This window comes from Equus caballus, chromosome 4 (genome assembly GCF_041296265.1).
Source record: "Equus caballus isolate H_3958 breed thoroughbred chromosome 4, TB-T2T, whole genome shotgun sequence".
NCBI classification, from domain to species: Eukaryota; Metazoa; Chordata; class Mammalia; order Perissodactyla; family Equidae; genus Equus; species Equus caballus.
This window is the reverse complement of record NC_091687.1, coordinates 32,200,663-32,219,197: the sequence shown is the minus strand read 5'-3', so window position 1 is coordinate 32,219,197 and position 18,535 is coordinate 32,200,663. Positions and strand designations below refer to the sequence as shown.

The 18,535-nt window shown below is 36.6% G+C and overlaps 1 protein-coding gene across 2 annotated transcripts in view; it reads left to right on the top strand.

Annotated features, from left to right (window-relative positions):
• Positions 1-18,535, top strand: part of SEMA3E (semaphorin 3E) — a 254,468-nt gene that overhangs the window by 193,105 nt on the left and 42,828 nt on the right. For both annotated transcript variants that reach the window (XM_001491062.7, XM_070264478.1), the window contains exon 5: positions 14,003-14,096. In XM_001491062.7, coding sequence (XP_001491112.4) covers positions 14,003-14,096 — 94 coding nt within the window. The remainder of the gene's footprint in view (positions 1-14,002; positions 14,097-18,535) is intronic.

Below are 18,535 nucleotides of genomic sequence, written 5' to 3'. Positions count from 1 at the left end.
TTGTATTGACGTTTCATGACCATGTGCCATAGTATCAAGAGAATACCATTTTCTCATTTAAAAAAAGTTATGTGGGAAAAAGGGGGGCCTAACTGAGAGTCGTTAGACTGCATCACCATGTCACCCCTCCATATTACTTCAAATTACATATCATTATTAATAAGATCTTTAGGGATAAAATAAATCATCTTTATAGTTCTTCAATATTTGATTCTATTTTTAATACCTTCCATGAGATATTAAATTTTGTTATATTCATCCTAACTTTTAATATATTAATCTTGGTGAGAGTCCATCATAAATTGTAAAAGTATATAAAAATATATTACTAGTGTATCTTAGCTGGGGAAATTAAGAACATATCTATTCTTCCTTTAGTTGTTTTAACAATGTAGTTTTACTAAAGCCAATGGGAATCAAAATATAGGAAAAGATAGAACCATGATGTTGCTATATAGGCAGCACAAAGAAAGCATGTACAACATACATAACATAGCATAATTTGTACATATTGTCTGTTTTCAAATCCACATGCCTATCCACAGCTACGTTTTGTGAGTTGTGTTAGATCTATAAGAAAATAGGCAAGGACCACACAAGAAAGGAGATAAAACAATTTGTTTCTGGAAAGGTAGTATTTATTCAAACACCATAAATAGTTGTGCATTTATTATGCACCAGGTATTTTATCTGATAAAGGGAATCAAATAGATGTCAGAGAGGCAGTTTCTTCAAGGAAACTCCACAAATCAGTAGGGAAAAGAGTCAAACAGACAATTATAACACAGAGAAGTTAAACAATATAAAAGAAGGATTTGTATAGTGATACAAGAGGACACAAAAAGGGAAAGGAATTGATACAAGGGCAGGCAAAGGAGTCAGACCAGGATTCCTGGGGGTGATAGGTCTGTGCTGAATTTTTAATATGATATGGGCAACACTAGTCTAAACACATTAATGACCCCAAGTAAGAGAGGTTCAGAAACCCGCGAGCAGTTCAGAATGGCTAATTCACAGATTGTAAGAGTGGCTTTTTAGAGATAAAGTAGTACCTGTGGATAAAGTCTCTTACATAAAACCCTAAGGACTTTGGGCTTTGTTCTGTGGAGGCTATGGGAAGTCAATGGATGATTTTAAAGCAGGGGAATGATAAAAGGAAACTCACATTTCAGAAAGAACTCTTTGGCAGCAGAGTCAAGGCTCAGGCGGGTGGGTGGGCAACTTCTCAGGAGTCTGTGTTAAAATTAAGGTGATAAGTAGTGACGTGAGCATCATGGCAGAGTGAGCTTACCCAGGACTCTCTCCCCTCTAACATACAACAAAAAGGAGCAACCACATTCCAGCAGAAAATATCCTAACAGCACAGGAGTCCTTGAAGAGTCACGGCAGCCAAATGACAGAAGGCAGAGAGGCTGGAGCCCCCCTCAGAGAAGCCAGAATGGGGTAAGAGAGAACTTTGTTCCCTCCCCTAAAGACTGGGATCACTGTGTGGGAGGTTCTGTGAGGGAAGGAGTGGGGGAGGGGTTGTGCATCTGAAGGATCACCCAGGACTCCCTAGCACCCTTGCAGCCTGGAGGGAAGCCCTCTAATGGGGCAAAAGCTTTCGCATGTGGTTATCTCATCAAGCCAAGACCCCAGGAGACCAGATAGCGAGAGCTAATTGGGAAACCGGGGACTGCGTGCAAGAGAAAAAGCCCCACCCCCATGCTTTGCTGTGCCATCTTGACTGACGGTGAAGGGCTCAGAATACATGGCTCTAGACCCCCATCCAGTGGCAGTAGGCTGTAACTGCAACCAAATAATATCACAATGGGAAAAACCTCTACTTCCAGCATCAGGAAATTCATCAAATCTCCAGACAGAAAATAACAAGCACCCAGAATTCAGTCCTGGGCATGCACAAATAAATAAACTAAACAACAATGAGTTCAGAATAGCTATCATAAAAAAATTCAATGAAATAAAAGAGAATATAGAGAAACAATTCAGCAAGTTCAGGAGCTACTTCACAAAAGAGATTGAAACTATAAGAAAGAATCAATCAGAAATACTAGAGATGAAAAATACAATGGAACAGATAAAACAAAATACGGATTCCCTGAATGCTCGTGTGGACACCATAGACGAGTGAATCAGCATAATCGAAGATGGACATGTTGAATGGCTCCAGACAGAGGAGAGAGAACTGAGACTAAAAAGAAATGAAGAAAATCTCCGTGAAATATCCGACTCAATGAGGAAATGCAGCATAAGAATTAAAGGTATTCAAGAAGGAGAAGAGAAGGAGAATGGAGCAGAAAGTGTGCTCAAAGAAATAATAGCAGACAACTTCCCAAATCTAGGGAATGAGAGAGAAATGTGTGTGGAGGAAGCTTTCAGATCTCCTAGATTTGTCAATGTAAAAAGACCTACCACAATGCATATAGTAGTAAAACTGGCAAAAATGAATGATTAAGAAAGAATACTTAGGGCAGCAAGGCAGGAGAAAATAACCTACAAAGGAATCCCAATCAGAATTCAGTGGATTTCTCTGCAGAAACATTACAAGCTAGGAGGGATTGGAATGACAAATTCAAAACTTTAAAAGATAAAAATCTTCAGCCAAGAATACTCTATCCAGCAAAAATATCCTTCAGATAGGAGGGAGAAATTATATCTTTCCCAGACAAACAAAAGCTGATGGACTTCATAGCCACGAGACCCTCCTCCCTACCAGAAATCCTCAAGAAGGTCCACATACCTGAAAAAAGAAAAAAAAGGGAGAAAGGGGTCACAAACACAGAGTAAGGATACAGGTAGAATCAGAATAGGATAACAAATATTCAACTATAACATTAGGCTAAAGGGAAGGAAAACACCAAAAACAAAGACAATCATGTCACTTTAACCACAAACTCACAACGCAAGTTGGAATAAAATATGAAAATAATAACTTAGGAGGGGAGGAGGAAAGGGACTGAATCGGTTGAGACTAAGGAAATAAGAGGCCATCAGAAAATGGACCATGCTATGCAGGAGATTCTGAATACAAATTCCAGGGTAGCCACTAAACTAAAAAGAAGAACAGAGACACAAAAAATAAGTAAGAAAAAAACTAAGAAACACAACATAAGAAACTGCAGAAGTCAATGGGTAGACCAAAACACACAGGACAAGAAACAAAGGAAATGCAGGAAAGCCAGAAAATGAGTGACAGAACAACAGCATTAAGCCATCATACATCAATAATCACCCTCAATGTAAATGGATAGAACTCTCCAATAAAGCGACATGGGGGGCCAGCCCAGTGGCGCAGCAGTTAAGTACGTGTCTTCTGCTTTGGCGGCCCAGGGTTCCCAGTTCCTATCCTGGGGGCAGACATGGCACTGCTTGGCAAGCCATGCTGTGATAGGCATCCCACATATAAAGTAGAGGAAGATGGGCACAGATGTTAGCTCAAGGCCAGTCTTCCTCAGCAAAAGAGGAGGACTGGCAGCAGTTAGCTCAGGGCTAATCTTCCTCAAAAAGAAAAAGAAAAAGAAAAAAAAGACACAGAGTGGCAAGGTGGATTAAAGAACAAGATCCAATAATTTGTTGCCTCCAGCAAACACATCTCAGCTCCAATGACAAATACAGGCTGAGAGTGAAGGGTTGGAAGACAATACTCTAACCTAATGGCAGACAAAATAAAGCAGGTGTCGCAATAGTTACATCAGACAAAGTAGATTTCAAGATAAGGCAGGTAAAGAGAGACAAAGAGGGTCAATATATAATGATCAAAGGGACACTGCATCAAGAAGAAATAATGCTTATAACTATCTATGCACCCAAAATAGGAGCATGAAAGTTCATAAAACAACTATCAACAAATCTAAAAGAAGATCTCAAAAATAACACAATAATAGTAGGGGAACCCCAACACCCCACTCACATCATCAGACAGATCATCCAGACAGAAAATCAACAAGGGAACAGTGGAATTAAATGAAAAGCTAAAACAGTTGGACTTAATAGAAATATATAGAACATTCCATCCAAAAACAGCAGAATATACATTCTTCTCAAGAGCACACAGAACATTCTCAAGGATAGACCATGTGTTGGGAAACAAGGGAAGCCACTATAAATTTAAAAAATTGAAATAATAATAAACATCTTCTCCAATCATAATGCTATAAAGCTAGAAATTAATTACAAGATAAAAGCTGAGAAAGGGACAAAGATGTGGAGACTAAACAACAGGCTATTGAACAACCAATGGATCACTGAAGAAATTAAAGGACAAATCAAAAAATATCTGGAGATAGATGAAAATGATAACATGCCATACCAACTCATATGGGATACAGCGAAAGCTGTATTAAGAGGGAAATTTGTCACAATACAGGCACACCTTAACAAGAAAAGTCCCAAATAAGCAATCTCAAAGTACACCTAACTGAATTAGAAAAAGAACAAACAAAGCCCAAAGTCAGCAGGAGAGAAACAATAAAAATCAGAGCAGAAATAAATACTATTGAAACAAAAAAGGCAGTAGAAAGGATCAATGAAACAAAGAGCTGGTTCTTTGAGAAAATAAATAAAATTGCCAAACCCCCAGCAAGACTTACAAAGAAAAAAAGAGAGAAAGCTCAAATAAACAAAATCAGAAATGAAAGAGGACAAATAACAACAAACTCCACAGAAATACAACAGATTATAAGAGAATACTATGAAAAACTATATGCCAACAAAATGGATAACCTAGAGGAAATGGATAAATTCTTAGACTCTTACAATCTCCCAAAGCTAAGTCAAGAAGAAACAGACAATTTGAACAGATGAATCACAAGGAAAGAGATTGAAACAGCAATCAAAAGCATCCCAAATAATAAAACCCCGGGACCAGATGGCCTTCCTGAGAATTCTACCAAACTTTCAGAGACGATTTAATACCTATCCTTTTCAAGCTATTCCAAAAACTTAGGGAGGATGGAACACTTCCTAACACATTCTATGAGGCCAACATCACTCTGATACCAAAGCCTGACAAGGACAGCATGAAAAAGGAGAACTACAGGCCAATATCACTGATGCACATAGATGCAAAAATCCTCAACAAAATTTTGGCAACCCAAATTCAGCAATACATCAAAAGGATCATACATCACGATCAAGTGGGATTCATACCAGGGACGTAGGAATGGTTCAACATCCGCAAATCAATCAATGTGATACATCACATCAACAAATTGAGGAATAAAAACCACATTATCATCGCAATAGATGCAGAGAAAGCATTTGACAAGATCCAACAGCCATTTATGATGAAAACACTTAACAAAACGGGGATACAAGGAATTACCTCAACATAATAAAGGCCATATATGACAAACCCACAGCCAACATCATATTAATGGGCAAAAACTGAGCACCATCCCCCTGAGAATAGGAGCAAGGAAAGGATGCCCTCTACCACTACTCTTTTTTTTTTTGAAGAAGAAGATTAACCCTGAGCTAACTGCTGCCAATCCTCCTCTTTTTGCTGAGGAAGACTAGTCCTGAGCTAACATCCATGCCTATCTTCCTCTACTTTATATGTGGAACACCTAACACAGTATGGCTTACCAAGTGGTGCCATGTCTGTACCCAGGATCTGAACTGGTGAACCTGGGCCACCAAAGCAGAATGTTTGTACTTAACCACTGCACCACCAGGCCGGCCCCAATCACCACTCTTATTCAACATAGTACTGGAGGTTTTGGCCAGAGCAATTAGGCAAGAGAAAGGAATAAAAGGAATCCAAATAAGGAGTGAAGAAGTGAAACTCTCGCTGTTTGCAGACGACATGATCTTATATGTAGAAAGTCCCAAAGAATCCATTGGAAAACTATTAGAAATAATCAACAACTTCAGCAAAGTTGCAGGCTATAAAATTAACTTACATAAACCAGTAGCATTTCTATACTCTAATAACTAACTAACAGAAAAAGAACTCAAGAAGACAATACCATTCACAATCACAACAAAAAGAATAAAATACCTTAGAGTGAATTTAACTAAGGGAGTGAAAGACCTATACAACCAAAACTACAAGACTTTCCTGAAAGAAATTGATGACGACATAAAGAGATGGAAATACATTCCATGCACATGGATTGGAAGAATAAACATAGTTAAAATGTCAATACTACCTAAAGCAATCTACACATTCAACACAATCCCAATCAGAGTCCCAATGACATTCTTTACAGAAAGAGAACAAAGAATCCTAAAATTCATATGGGGCAACAAAAGACCCTGAATTACCAAAGCAATCCTGAGAAAAAAGAACAAAGCTGGAGGCATCACAATCCCTGACTTCAAAACATACTGCAAAGCTACGGTAATCAAAACAGCATCGGTACTGGTACAAAAACAGGTGCACAGATCAATTGGAACAGAATTGAAAGCCCAGAAATAAAACCATACATCTATGGACAGCTAATCTTTGACAAAGGAGCTGAGGGCATACAATGGAAAAAAGAAAATCTCTTCAACAAATGGTTCTGGGAAAACTTGACAGCCACATGTAAAAGAATGAAAATTGCCCATTCCTTTTCACCATTCACAAAAAAAACTCAACATGGATCAAAGACCTAAAGGTAAGACATGAAACCATAAGGCTTCTAGAAGAAAATATAGGCAGTACACTCTTTGACATCAGTTTTAAAAGGATCTTTTCAGACACTATGTCTTCTCCGAAAAGGGAAACAATAGAAAGAATAAACAAATGGGACTTCATCAGACTAAAGAGCTTCTTCAAAGCAAGGGAAAACAGGATTGAAACACAAAACAACCTACTAATTGGGAAAAAATATTTGCAAGTCATATATCTGACAAAGGGTTAATCTCCATAATATACGAAGAACTCACACAACTCAACAAGAAAAAATCAAACAACCTGATCAAAAACTGGGCAGGAGACATGAACAGACATTTCTCCAAAGAAAATATACAGATGGCCAATAGGTACATGAAAAGATGTTCATCATCACGGATCATCAGGGAAATGCAAATCAAAACTACACTAAGATATCACCTTACACCTGTTAGAATGGCAAAAATAACCAAAACAAAAAGTAACAAATGTTTGCGAGGTTGTGGAGGAAAAGGAACCCTCATACACTGCTGGTGAGAATATAAACTGGTATGGCCACTATGGAAAAATAGTATGGAGATTTCTCAAAAAATTAAAAATAGAAATACCATATGACCCAGCCATCCCACTACTTGGTATCTATCCAAAGAACTTGAAATCAGCAATTCCAAAAGTCCTATGCACCCCTATGTTCATTGCAGCATTATTTACAATCTCCAAGATGTGGAAGCAACCTAAGTGCCCATCAACTGATGATTGGATAAAGAAGATGTGGTATATACATGCAATAGAATACTACTCAGCCATAAAAAAGGGTAAACTCATCCCATTAACAACAACATGGATGGACCTTGAGGGTAGTATGTTAAGTGAAATAAGCCAGATAGAGAAAGGCAATCTCTGTATGACTCCACTCATATGTGGAAGTTAAACGTGTAGACAAAGAGAACAGATTAGTGGCTACTAGGGGAAAGGGGGGTTGGGAGGTGGGTACAAAGGATGAGGGGGGTGCACCTAAAACACGACTGACAAACAATAATGTACAACTGAAATTTCACAAGGTTGTAAACTATCATAATCTCAATAAAAATTTTTAAAAATCTGGTTTATTCTTTCAGGGAGACTTGATCAGACATGCATCTGTAAAATAAAGACAGGCTTCTCCGTTTAAAAAACAGGCAAAGAAGAGTGTGGGAAAATTAAAAATAAGATTACTGTGAAAATTAATGAAAAGAAACTTCACTTAAAATGGAGTTAGGAGGTCAGAAGGCAGAGCTATCAGCCCTCTGACCGTTGCAGAGCCCAAGAGGGACAAGAAAGACTTTCTCTTCTTGCTCAGCAAAATCTCGGTCAATGAGAGACTGTCACAACTCAGCCAATGAAACGCTGTGACGCTTTGAACTCCCAGTCTCCTCTAAGGCACATTTTGTTTACAGTAGCCCTCTCAACTTCCTCTTTCCCCTGTGAAAGAGTTTCTCATCCCCTTCTTGCTCCTCAGGAGTGCACATGGCTTGCCATAATTGTAGACCCCGGATTGCAATTCTTTGCTGATCCCAAATAAACCCATTTTTGCTGAAGAAAAAAAATTAAGGCGATAAGTGGTAAAGGAGTGAATCAATTAAGTGCTAGGGAGCAGGCAACAGTGGTGAATATTGCAGAAAGAAACAGTAAAAACAAGGGAGAACAGTCTATTGGGGATAATATTATGAGAACAGTAGAGTGATGGGGCTGGGCGCTTCCTTTTGTTTACTACTGTGCTTCCTTTTCCAGGAACAGGACCTGACATACACGCAACATTGATCTTTTTAAAAAATAATTACATATGTAATTTAATAATTAAAAATGACGGAAACTTATTTTCTCCGTCAAACGTAAGGTGTGAGATTGTCTGCCTAGTGTTGAGAGAGATCATAAGTTAGGGTGTTTGAGTAAATAACTGCTCAAAGGAGTTATAAAAGGGCATAAACAGGGAAGTGTATAAATTCCTTGGTAATTTTGACGGCTGAGTCAAAACCACTGGCTGTTAGTGATTGTTTTACATTTTTGTATGGTTTTCTCTAACCATCATCAGTATCGTAGGTTTAAAAATGGGGGTGGCAGGCACACTAATGAGAAAACAAGGGACAAAGTGAGGGCTAAGGGGGAGAAGACAGCAAAGGACTTTTACATTTTGAAAAAGATAAAGGGGTCTCAACTCTGGAGGTTTGTATGAGGTCAGAAAATATTTATATCGTTGTGAATAACCATATAGAGGAGCTGGAATGGTGAGAGGCTGTAGGCTGTCAATAGAACATTCAAGCTTTATTATTCCACCTTTGAGCAGTTGCACTGGATGCTAAGGTCTATGGTGTGGACATGATGTTGTGGCTGAAATTTAGTGGCCTTGAAGCCATTGTCCCTGCGGAGATAGGAACCAAGTGGTTGGGTTGTGAATTGGACACATGGACACTGAAATTATCCAGCATAAAGGTGAATTTAGGATGTGGAAGAACACTGTGAAAGTGGATGTGGTTGTGAAGGTGGATGAGGTGTAGATGTTAGCAACAAATGTTGAAAGGATTGCACAGATGCATGCCATGAGTCTTGATAAGAATGATTTATTGTGTATTAGTTTGGAATTTGGATGACAGGAGCCTGAATAATATTAATATTGTCTTCCGGAATATAGAGTCTTGGTAAAAAGAGAGCCACCATTCAAAAGCCTTTGGGCAGGAAGCAATACCTTCATAGGAGCTGCATTAGTTTTCTATGGCTGCTGTATCAAATTACCACAAACTTAGTGGCTTAGGAGAACACAAATTTTTTTATCTCACGGTTCTGTAAGTGAGAAGTTTTGAAATGATTCTCACTGGGATGAAATCAAGCTGTCAACACTGCTGCATTTCTTCCAGAAGATCTAGGGAGAGAATCCATTTCCTTGTATTTTTCTGTTTCTAGAGAACCATCCACATTCTTTGGCTCATAGTCACATTCCTCCATCTGCAAAGCCAGCAATGAATGGCAGGTCTAGTCTTCCCCACACTACATCACTCTGGTGATTCTCTGCTATCATCATCACATCTTCTTCTCTGACTCTTTTAAGGACTCATGTGATTACCTTGGGTCCACCTAGATAATTCAGGGTAATCTCCCCATCTGGAGATCCTTCGCTTAATCACATCTGCAAAGTCCCTTCTGCCATGAAAGGTAAGATCTTCACAACTTCCAGGGATTAGGGTGTGGACATATTTGAGGCACCATAATTATGCCTAATATGGGAGCTTAGGCAATTAAGGCAAAGAGGTGTTGAAACATGTTGCAAATTGAGCGTGGTTTTAGGGATTTACTTATCATGAAATAGGGATTTCAGAAGGTATGGTGGAAAGTTTGGGGAGGAGCAATATAATTGGGTGAGAAATATAGTTTTAATATTCATATTATCTCTAATAGAAATTACCTTCCTGAACTTTACGTTTCATTATTTATTCAATGGAAATCCTCTACTTGTTATTAACGAAGACTGATGGGTAAAAAAAATGTGAGTTTTGAGTATGTTTATAAAAGAGGCAAACCATTTCTAGGGTTGATTAGCCTTACCCACAGACTTCTTTGTTTACAATGTCATAAAGCATTGATTTAGCAAGTGAAAGATAACTTCATGTTCTTACTTATTCTGGTGTTGACTTCTTTTGTGTAACTGCTCTGAGGTGTCATCCAAATATGCTTTAAGGGTATGATGCACATAATGTGCTTAGATGAAATTCACTGAACAGTTCTGATGAAGCTATTGCTTTTATCAACAAACGAGGCTGGGCTCCAGATAATAGTAATGTAAAGTTGCGTGTGATCATAGCCATGCTTAGACTTTCAAGTCACTCATATGAAAAGTGTCAACCCTTTACTAGCTTTTACTATCAAATGTTATTTTAGTAATAACATCACGATAGCCTTTGTTGAAAAAAAAGGCAACATATTTTTATTACAACTTAGTAACTCAAAAATAAAATAAAAAGCAGGGATACAATATTACTGTTTTAAAGGCATACAATGATTTAAATAAAAGGTATTGACAGCACCTGTATTACACTCCTGAGGTAAGATATGTTCTGATTAATAAAAATAAATATAGAGCTTTCTGTGCTATGTAATGACATCTTAATTTAGTAACTAAAATGTTCCCGTAACAATCAGCCAAGTTTGGGGACAGGGTCAAAGAAGACCTATGCAAAGTGAGAGGAGTTATAGAATTTTCAAGTGTCCAAAACAACTGTCATTGTTTTGTTACAAATATTATAGTCTACAAAATACACATTACAATAGTCCTCAAATTTAAGAAGTATCACAATCTATAATCCAGTTTGACACTGTTGTCCACTTTTGTATTATTTGACTCCCAGAGTACAGTCACGTGTTGCTTAGTGATGGGGATATGTTCTAAGAAATGCATCATTAGGCGATTTCGTTGTTGTGTGAACATCATAGAGTGCACTTACACAAACCTAGATGTTATAGCCTACTACACACCTAGGCTATATGGTACTAATCTTATGGGACCACTGTTGTGTATGCCGTCCATCATTGACTGAAGCGTTGTTATCCGGTGCATGACTGTATTATTAACCAAGTGTTATATATGGATGAAGTGACTATATCTTCTAAAAATTTGGACCTTTCTTCTCTTTGTACATAAAGATAATGGTGCTTATCTAATGCAGGGAAATTCCAATAGTTTTATCTATTTTTTAATGATTAGTGGCCTGAAAAATTATAAACTGCAGAATACATGCATTTTTTTCAGCATTACTGAAGTATAATTAGCAAATAAAATTGTAAGATATGTGTGCATTGTGATAATTTGATGTAGGTGTATATTTACAACACATGCATTTTTTTAAATTAAAATGATAGATATGTCTATCCTTTAAGCTATTCACAAATATGGGTTCTTAATAGTGATATACAAAGCAAGCAAAAATTTTTAATTTAGCTTGTTCCTTATTTTAAATAACTATTTGTTGAGGTAACCATTTATGTGATTAGCCATTAATCAAACAAATGAGAGAGAGGTATTTGAAGTCTTCTAGAGAAAGATGGGAAGGGTTCAGTCAAGGTACATCTGTGTCAGACCTGAGGCATAGGTCTCTGAGAATATATGAGTTATTCAATATTCACTACTCATGTGTTCTCAATGTCAAATTTGAGGTTTCATAAAAGAGCATGTCATTTTACAGACTCAAATAGATTTACGTATAGCACAGAATTGTGCCTCATACATAGTTCAAAATTCCAGGATGATTCTGGGTTCCACTTAATTGTTTTCAAAATGTTAGGGTTGTAGGCTTCTTTGTGAATAGTTTCCAGTAGATTCAATTTACTTCTCTTAAAAGTTGAAGACACTGATATGTCAGATACTTGCTATCTCAGAAACATGCTGAAATTCACAAATCAACAATAGCCTCAGAAGCCTAGGTTATGATTTATATTTATGAAAGCCTGTGACTTTTCTAAGAAATTGTCACTTCATTTCCTTGATCTAACTTTGCAGTTCTTCAAAATCCGAGATTCTCTTGATCTTAGCATTCTTACAGTTAGCGTTTTCTATCTGTTTCACCCACTTGACAGTTTTAATTTAAATGAATGTATTGTACTTCCTTGAATAAAGAAGAAATGTACTTGTTCTCTTGCAGTTTCAATTGTAGTGTTTAAAGTGTTTAATGATACTCGTTAGATAAACCAACTTCATTAGAGATAAAAAGTTGAGTTCAGAGAGGCTTGAAGCTACAGAAAGACTTGCTTTAAGAAAGCGGTTCAGTATATCTCTTCAACAGCTTTCTATAACTGAACATTTGGACATTTGACTGTATTAGAAAAAATACAATATGCGTATCCTACCCATTTTTTTCAAATATTCTGTAAAGTGGCAGTGACTAAAGGGGCAAACCAGAATAACATTCATACACTTGATCCCTTCCTTCTCCGTATAATGCTATGGATCTGTTTCACAAATTTACATGAAACCCTTTCAACATGAGTATTAGCTGGGCAGACCAATAATTCTAGCTCCTTTGAACGAATGTTTTCTTCTCATGTTGTTGAAAATTTGTCATCTGTGGGAAGTAAACACAAAAATGTCTCAAATTGTTTACTGGCATTCTTGCTCTCTACTAATTTGTGTAAAGTGTCTAAATAGGTAAAACTTTCTTTGACTTAAAATATCAGTTTAGCCACACTTCTGGACCAGGAGGCCACATTTGTTCTATAAGCTCTGGTTCAATTCTGAATATAAGACTGGAGAGTTATAGAGGTCATGTGAACTCGCATTTACGGGAAAGATTTTGGAATGGCAGGATCAGGATGGCGATTTTAAGATATCATAGAGAGAAGAAGGATAGTGTGTCAAATAAGAATGCCAAAATAAGGACAAAACAAATAACTTGGAGTAAATGGGATGTCTACGAAAGTCAAGATCAAGTTCCAGAAAAGTGCATGCAATTCTCAGAGGCTACTCAGATTTAGGATTGTTATAGGTTCATGATTCACAGGTGGGCAGGGTTATCATAGATGCCACAGTCAGCAGTATCAACAATATTCTATTGCAAAGTAGTTTTTTCCTACAAATTTTCAATATGGACTTTTATTGTCACTTTTTCAAACTATTTTCTTTTACCGAGACCGTTTATGACACACTTAATGGAAATTGATTATAAAAATATCCATTAATGAGAATTTTGAAATATGAGAACATTCAGAGAAAAGTTCTGTGGTTATGTGCTTGCAATAGGAACCCATAAAGTAGTGGTTTTTCATGGAAATATTTATTTTCAATTATCTCCTTTGTATGAGGCCAGATTGAAATTTGTTTATACCTGTATATTCAAGTAGTTATTTATGCAGTAATCATTCTCTAAATTATTAAATATTAGATGTCTACACAAAGAATATGTGATGAAGAATAAAAAATGATTGGAAATAAATGTTCCAAATTACTGATAGAAAATTGTATCATTTTCTTTTATAGAGTATTCAGAAAATCAATAATGGCCTTTGTGGAATAAAAGCCCATTTCCGTGTTTATCATTGAATCTTCTGTTGTGTTTTTCAGCAAGTTTCCATTTCTTTGGAATATTTAACTGACACATCTCCGAATGACTAATACTATCTGATCAAGTGATAAACACTGCGAATTTCTTTCATTTCATCACCTGCATACTTTTGGGGAGGAGGGAGAAAACCCATATGGGCCTGCAAAACCCATGTATTTATTTACAAGATCCTGTTTGTTCCTAAATAGCTTGATGTTACTCACTGGTATCCTATTTACAATACCTATTTTGTAAATATCAAGGTTTAATATATTTTATCTGAGCAACTGCATTCTTATTAAAATTGCAATATTCATAAAGACATTTCTGGTTTTCTTTCAAGGATCCCCTGTTTCACCTGGAATCACACAGATGGGAGAGAGGACGGGGCAGATGTCCTTTTGATCCCAGCTCCTCCTTCACCTCTACTTTAATTGGTAATTATTGTCGCTGCAGACATCAGGTGGTAGTCATATTGATTTTGAAATTTCAGTTAGTTTTTTGGTATTTCTTTATATATGGTGCCTTGTCATATCCATTTATTGGTGCTGGGAGCAGTGATATTAAATTTCAAGCCATGCTGACTTGAGCCAATTTGACTAAAATAAGTGTAGCTGCTGTGAAGCATGGGTGTCTCATTCTGAAAACACAAATTGCTGCTTAATACCTTAAGTAAGATATTTTGTATTGTGCCATTGATTATTCACAAAATGCAATTATATGAATACTTTATGAAAATTTAAAAAACTACACTATTTTAACATATGTTAATTCTTTATGTCTTAAATACTCTGTGTCTTTAGGGGAACTTTTTTCTTTTTAAAGATTGACACCTGAGCTGACATCTGTCACCAATCTTTTTCTTTTGTTCCCGCTGTTGCTGCTGCTGCTGCTTCTGCTTCGTCGTCTTCCTCTTCTTCTCCTTCTTCTCCTTTTCTTCCCAAAGCCCCCCAGTACATAGTTGTTTCTTCTGGCTGTGAGTGGCTCTGGTTGTGCTATGTGGGATGCCGCCTCAGCATGGCCTGATGAGTGGTGCCATGTCTGCACCCAGGATCCAAAACAGTGAGACCCTTGGCTGCCAAAGTGGAGCCCGCGACCTTATCCACTCAGCCACAGGCCGGCCCCTTTAGGGGAACTTTTAATATTCTCTTCTTGGTGCATTTCTCTGTATCAGTAGAATGCAGCAGAAAGTCATCTCAATTTAGAACTTCAGTCATTTGTCTAAATTCCTGTTAATATGAAATGAAAACGATAGAGGTTGAACAGCTCAAACTACCAATAAATGTCCACATTGGAATAACAGAATAAGCTGGCCATGTCTGATCTAGATTTCAATTTGATTCGATTTAATTAGATGAGGTAGCTGAGAATCTCATTTAAGACCCAGCAAAATATTTTTTCTCTTTTATACAATTTGGGATTGAAAATGGCACCTTTGTCAAAGTACTCCAGCACTGTGATGGTGCAGACAGATGGATGAGTTCCCACATACACAGTTGAGGAGAGCAACCCCTGACATCTAACATAGGTGCTATGAGGAATCATTCTGTTTTCTCAGTGTTGAGAGGTTCTGCTATAGTCATAGTACCTCTCCTGTTTCACCTGAAATCACACAGCTCAGAGAGAGGACGGGGCAAACTTCTATTGTTACATTTGCAACACGTAGAGTTAGTTATGTGCGAGTATTAGGCCATCCTGTTTGCAGAAAATGAAAAAGTGTAAAATAACATGTAGAGACTTCCTGTTCTAAATAAGTAGTTAAAACTTAAAACTCCCTACTGATGATTAATCAAAATATCTTATTCTCAATTTAGAGTTGATGCACATGTTCCTGCATATTCTAGAGACTATCCATGCCCTGAACTTAGTCCAGACAGTTGATTTTGATGGGCGTGGCATCCCACTCCCTATGCTCCCCCATCCCAATCATGGGACTCAGGTCCAAATAAATAGAGCTTTTACATATATATTTATTTGTAGAACAAAAATCTTGTTAGCTCTAATTAGTAGGGAAAGTTTCATTTACTTCAGCTTCATTATCTGAAAGATCTGAAAGATGAGAATTTCACATAGTAATTAAGTTCTTCAGGGGCTTGAATAAAGAGATGTAATATTTTTAAAAAATAAAAAATTTTAAAGAAAAATATTATTTTAACACATCTTGAGTTCCTCTACTAACCCGTGTGTGTGTGTGTGTGTGTGTATGTAAACACAATATGAGGAAGGGACTTTTTAAATAGGAGAATAGAGTTGCCTAATGCAGTTTAGACTTAGTAGGAATCGAAACCTTAGAAATGCCACTTTTGGTGAATGCCAGATCCATAAATGAATGCCACTTTTGGTGAATGCCAGTCTACTGGCAGTATACGAATTAAAATACATGCATTTGATAGACTCATACAGTTCTTTTGGAAAGTTTTTAGTGATTTTTGTAACTTTACGGGTTTAAGATTTGAATATGTCTGGAAGAAAGAGACTTTCTCATCATCTTTCGTTTCCATACAATATCTTGCACAGAAAAGACCTCCTATGTATTAATATTGACTGAATGGAATACTGACTGGAGTTCCTAAACAAACCAACCAAAAATAAATGTGGGGATATTACTCATAAGAATATTATAAGTGATATTGAAAGGTGAAAATTCTGAGGTTAGAAGAGAATATCATTTTTTTTAACATTTCACTTAAATGGTTAAAAGTAATTTCTTTAGCCACCCTGCCACTCACCACTCAGCCTCCCTGAAGCTTGTTTATGCATGAAACCAGGAATTTAAAGCTGGTTTTTTTAAGAGAGGAAATATTACTGGGGGGACATTTCCAAGTGAGTTTCATTGAACTTTCAAACCAAATTACGCTATGCTGAAATGTGAAGCGCTTGCCATCTAGGTGGCTGTTTCGCTTATTCAGAAGAGCAATCAAATCATAAGAGCCCTCCAAGCTAAACACAAAAGTTATAGAATAGTCCTGCCAAAGAGAAGAAATAAAAATATAATTCTTCGCATTTATCCACGAACTTTCATCTCAAAGTACCTTTGAGAGATAGTTCACTCACTCTGGATATGCAGCAGCCACCAGGATGGAAACCTGATAACCTACGTGAGCCAGAAACTCTTTAAGAGAGGGAGTAGAAATAATTCCCCCAACTGAAAAAGCAGCAGGCATTCGGGCTGAGATGGAGCTCCCTGAGTTGGAATTTGGCAAGCTTACTGTAGCTTACTCTGACAGGGAAAGAATGCATGATTGTGGTATTTTATGACCACGCATGTTCTCTGCTGATGAGTTAGGACAAGACTCCAGCAAAAAGATGACCATCTTTAGATTATTGCTCCTTCTTTGTTTCTTTGTTAATTATAGGTTGCACTTAATGTTTAATGCTTGTTCACATTAGGATGCACTTTCATGATAAAAAACTCAAATTTGTAGCAGTACTTATAAAACTAACAAGGCCCCCAAAGAAAAAAACGTGCTCGCAAATCAGAGAATTATTAATAATTTCTTTAGATACAATTTTCATTTCAGTTAAATTCAGTTGACTTAAGATCACATGGAGTAAAAGCTTACTGAAAAACTAAATAAAGAATAAAGATTTTTGCTGGGTGAATGCAAGTTAACAAGACATTTTTATTAAATTTATAATCTAATTTAGAAGTGAAATGTTAGTAACTTACAATGATTCTATGTGAAACAGGATTTAAGGACTAAAATAAGCTTCTTATTGAGCTGTGTTCTGTATGGTGAGAAACGAATCAAACTGAAATCACACATTAATTAGGCCTGCTCTTCAAGTGCCACTTACTGTTAACATAATCTATCTTGGTGGCATGTGCGTTCATACGGCAGCTGCGAGATTTCTACGTCAGACACATTTTCCCCCTACTGTGATTATTAGTATTACATTTAAAGTGGTCTTAAGTAACTGTCTGAAGAAAACAAAACATTACCACCTGGTTTTAAAGGCAATTTGTTGAAACAATGAATTATTTAGTAAAATGAACTGCTTCATTACTTGTCTATACCTTTCAGGTCATCCAAAGATACTTAGCACTTATTCTGCCACTAAATTATTAGGATTGTTGACTGGCCAAATAAAAATTCAGGATTATTTTGTTTGTCATATGCCATTTTGGCCTAGAAGGAAAAATATTAGCTGACTCTTTCATCAGTTATGTTTGATGTAATTTTCCAATATGCTCCCTAAGTTGATAATATCTTCAGTAACTTCAGGATTTCCCTTATTCTTCGCCCTCTCAATTCTATTGCCTTTTTTTTTTAATGTTTCATTCTGGCCCAGATTTGTATTACCAGTTTTGTAATTTAATACTTACCATACCTGAACTGTCTAAGGTATGTTAACGGGCATGTTACTGTGTTTGTTGGGAAAACCACACTGATTTGTCACGTACCTTTTCACACTTTGCTTTCAAAGTGTTAGCTTTGTTGTTGGGATATTTTTAGGATACTTCTCAAGTAACAGACATAATTTTATTTTAACAAATAGCCACAACATATTTTACACTCACTGAAATTTTCTTTCTATGCCTTTTTTGTCCTATGTTTCTTTTTTTCAGAAAATAAAACTACGATAGTTTACAGCCACTGAAATTTTCTTCCTGCACTTTTTTCATAATAATAAGACCTTTGTCAATATATCTCCTCATTACAAATTTTACAAATTCTGTGAATTAAAGGTCAATGTTGATTGAATGGAAGGGAGTTGGAATACATGCAGGGAAAATTTGATTATTTCAAGCTCTTAATAACATTAAAACTTTCTTTTCTAAATAAATGTTTCTTTCTAATTAACTATATTTATACTCAGGGCAGAGTTATGCTTAAATAATTCTGGCACAAAGTAAGACTTCATAAATATTAGA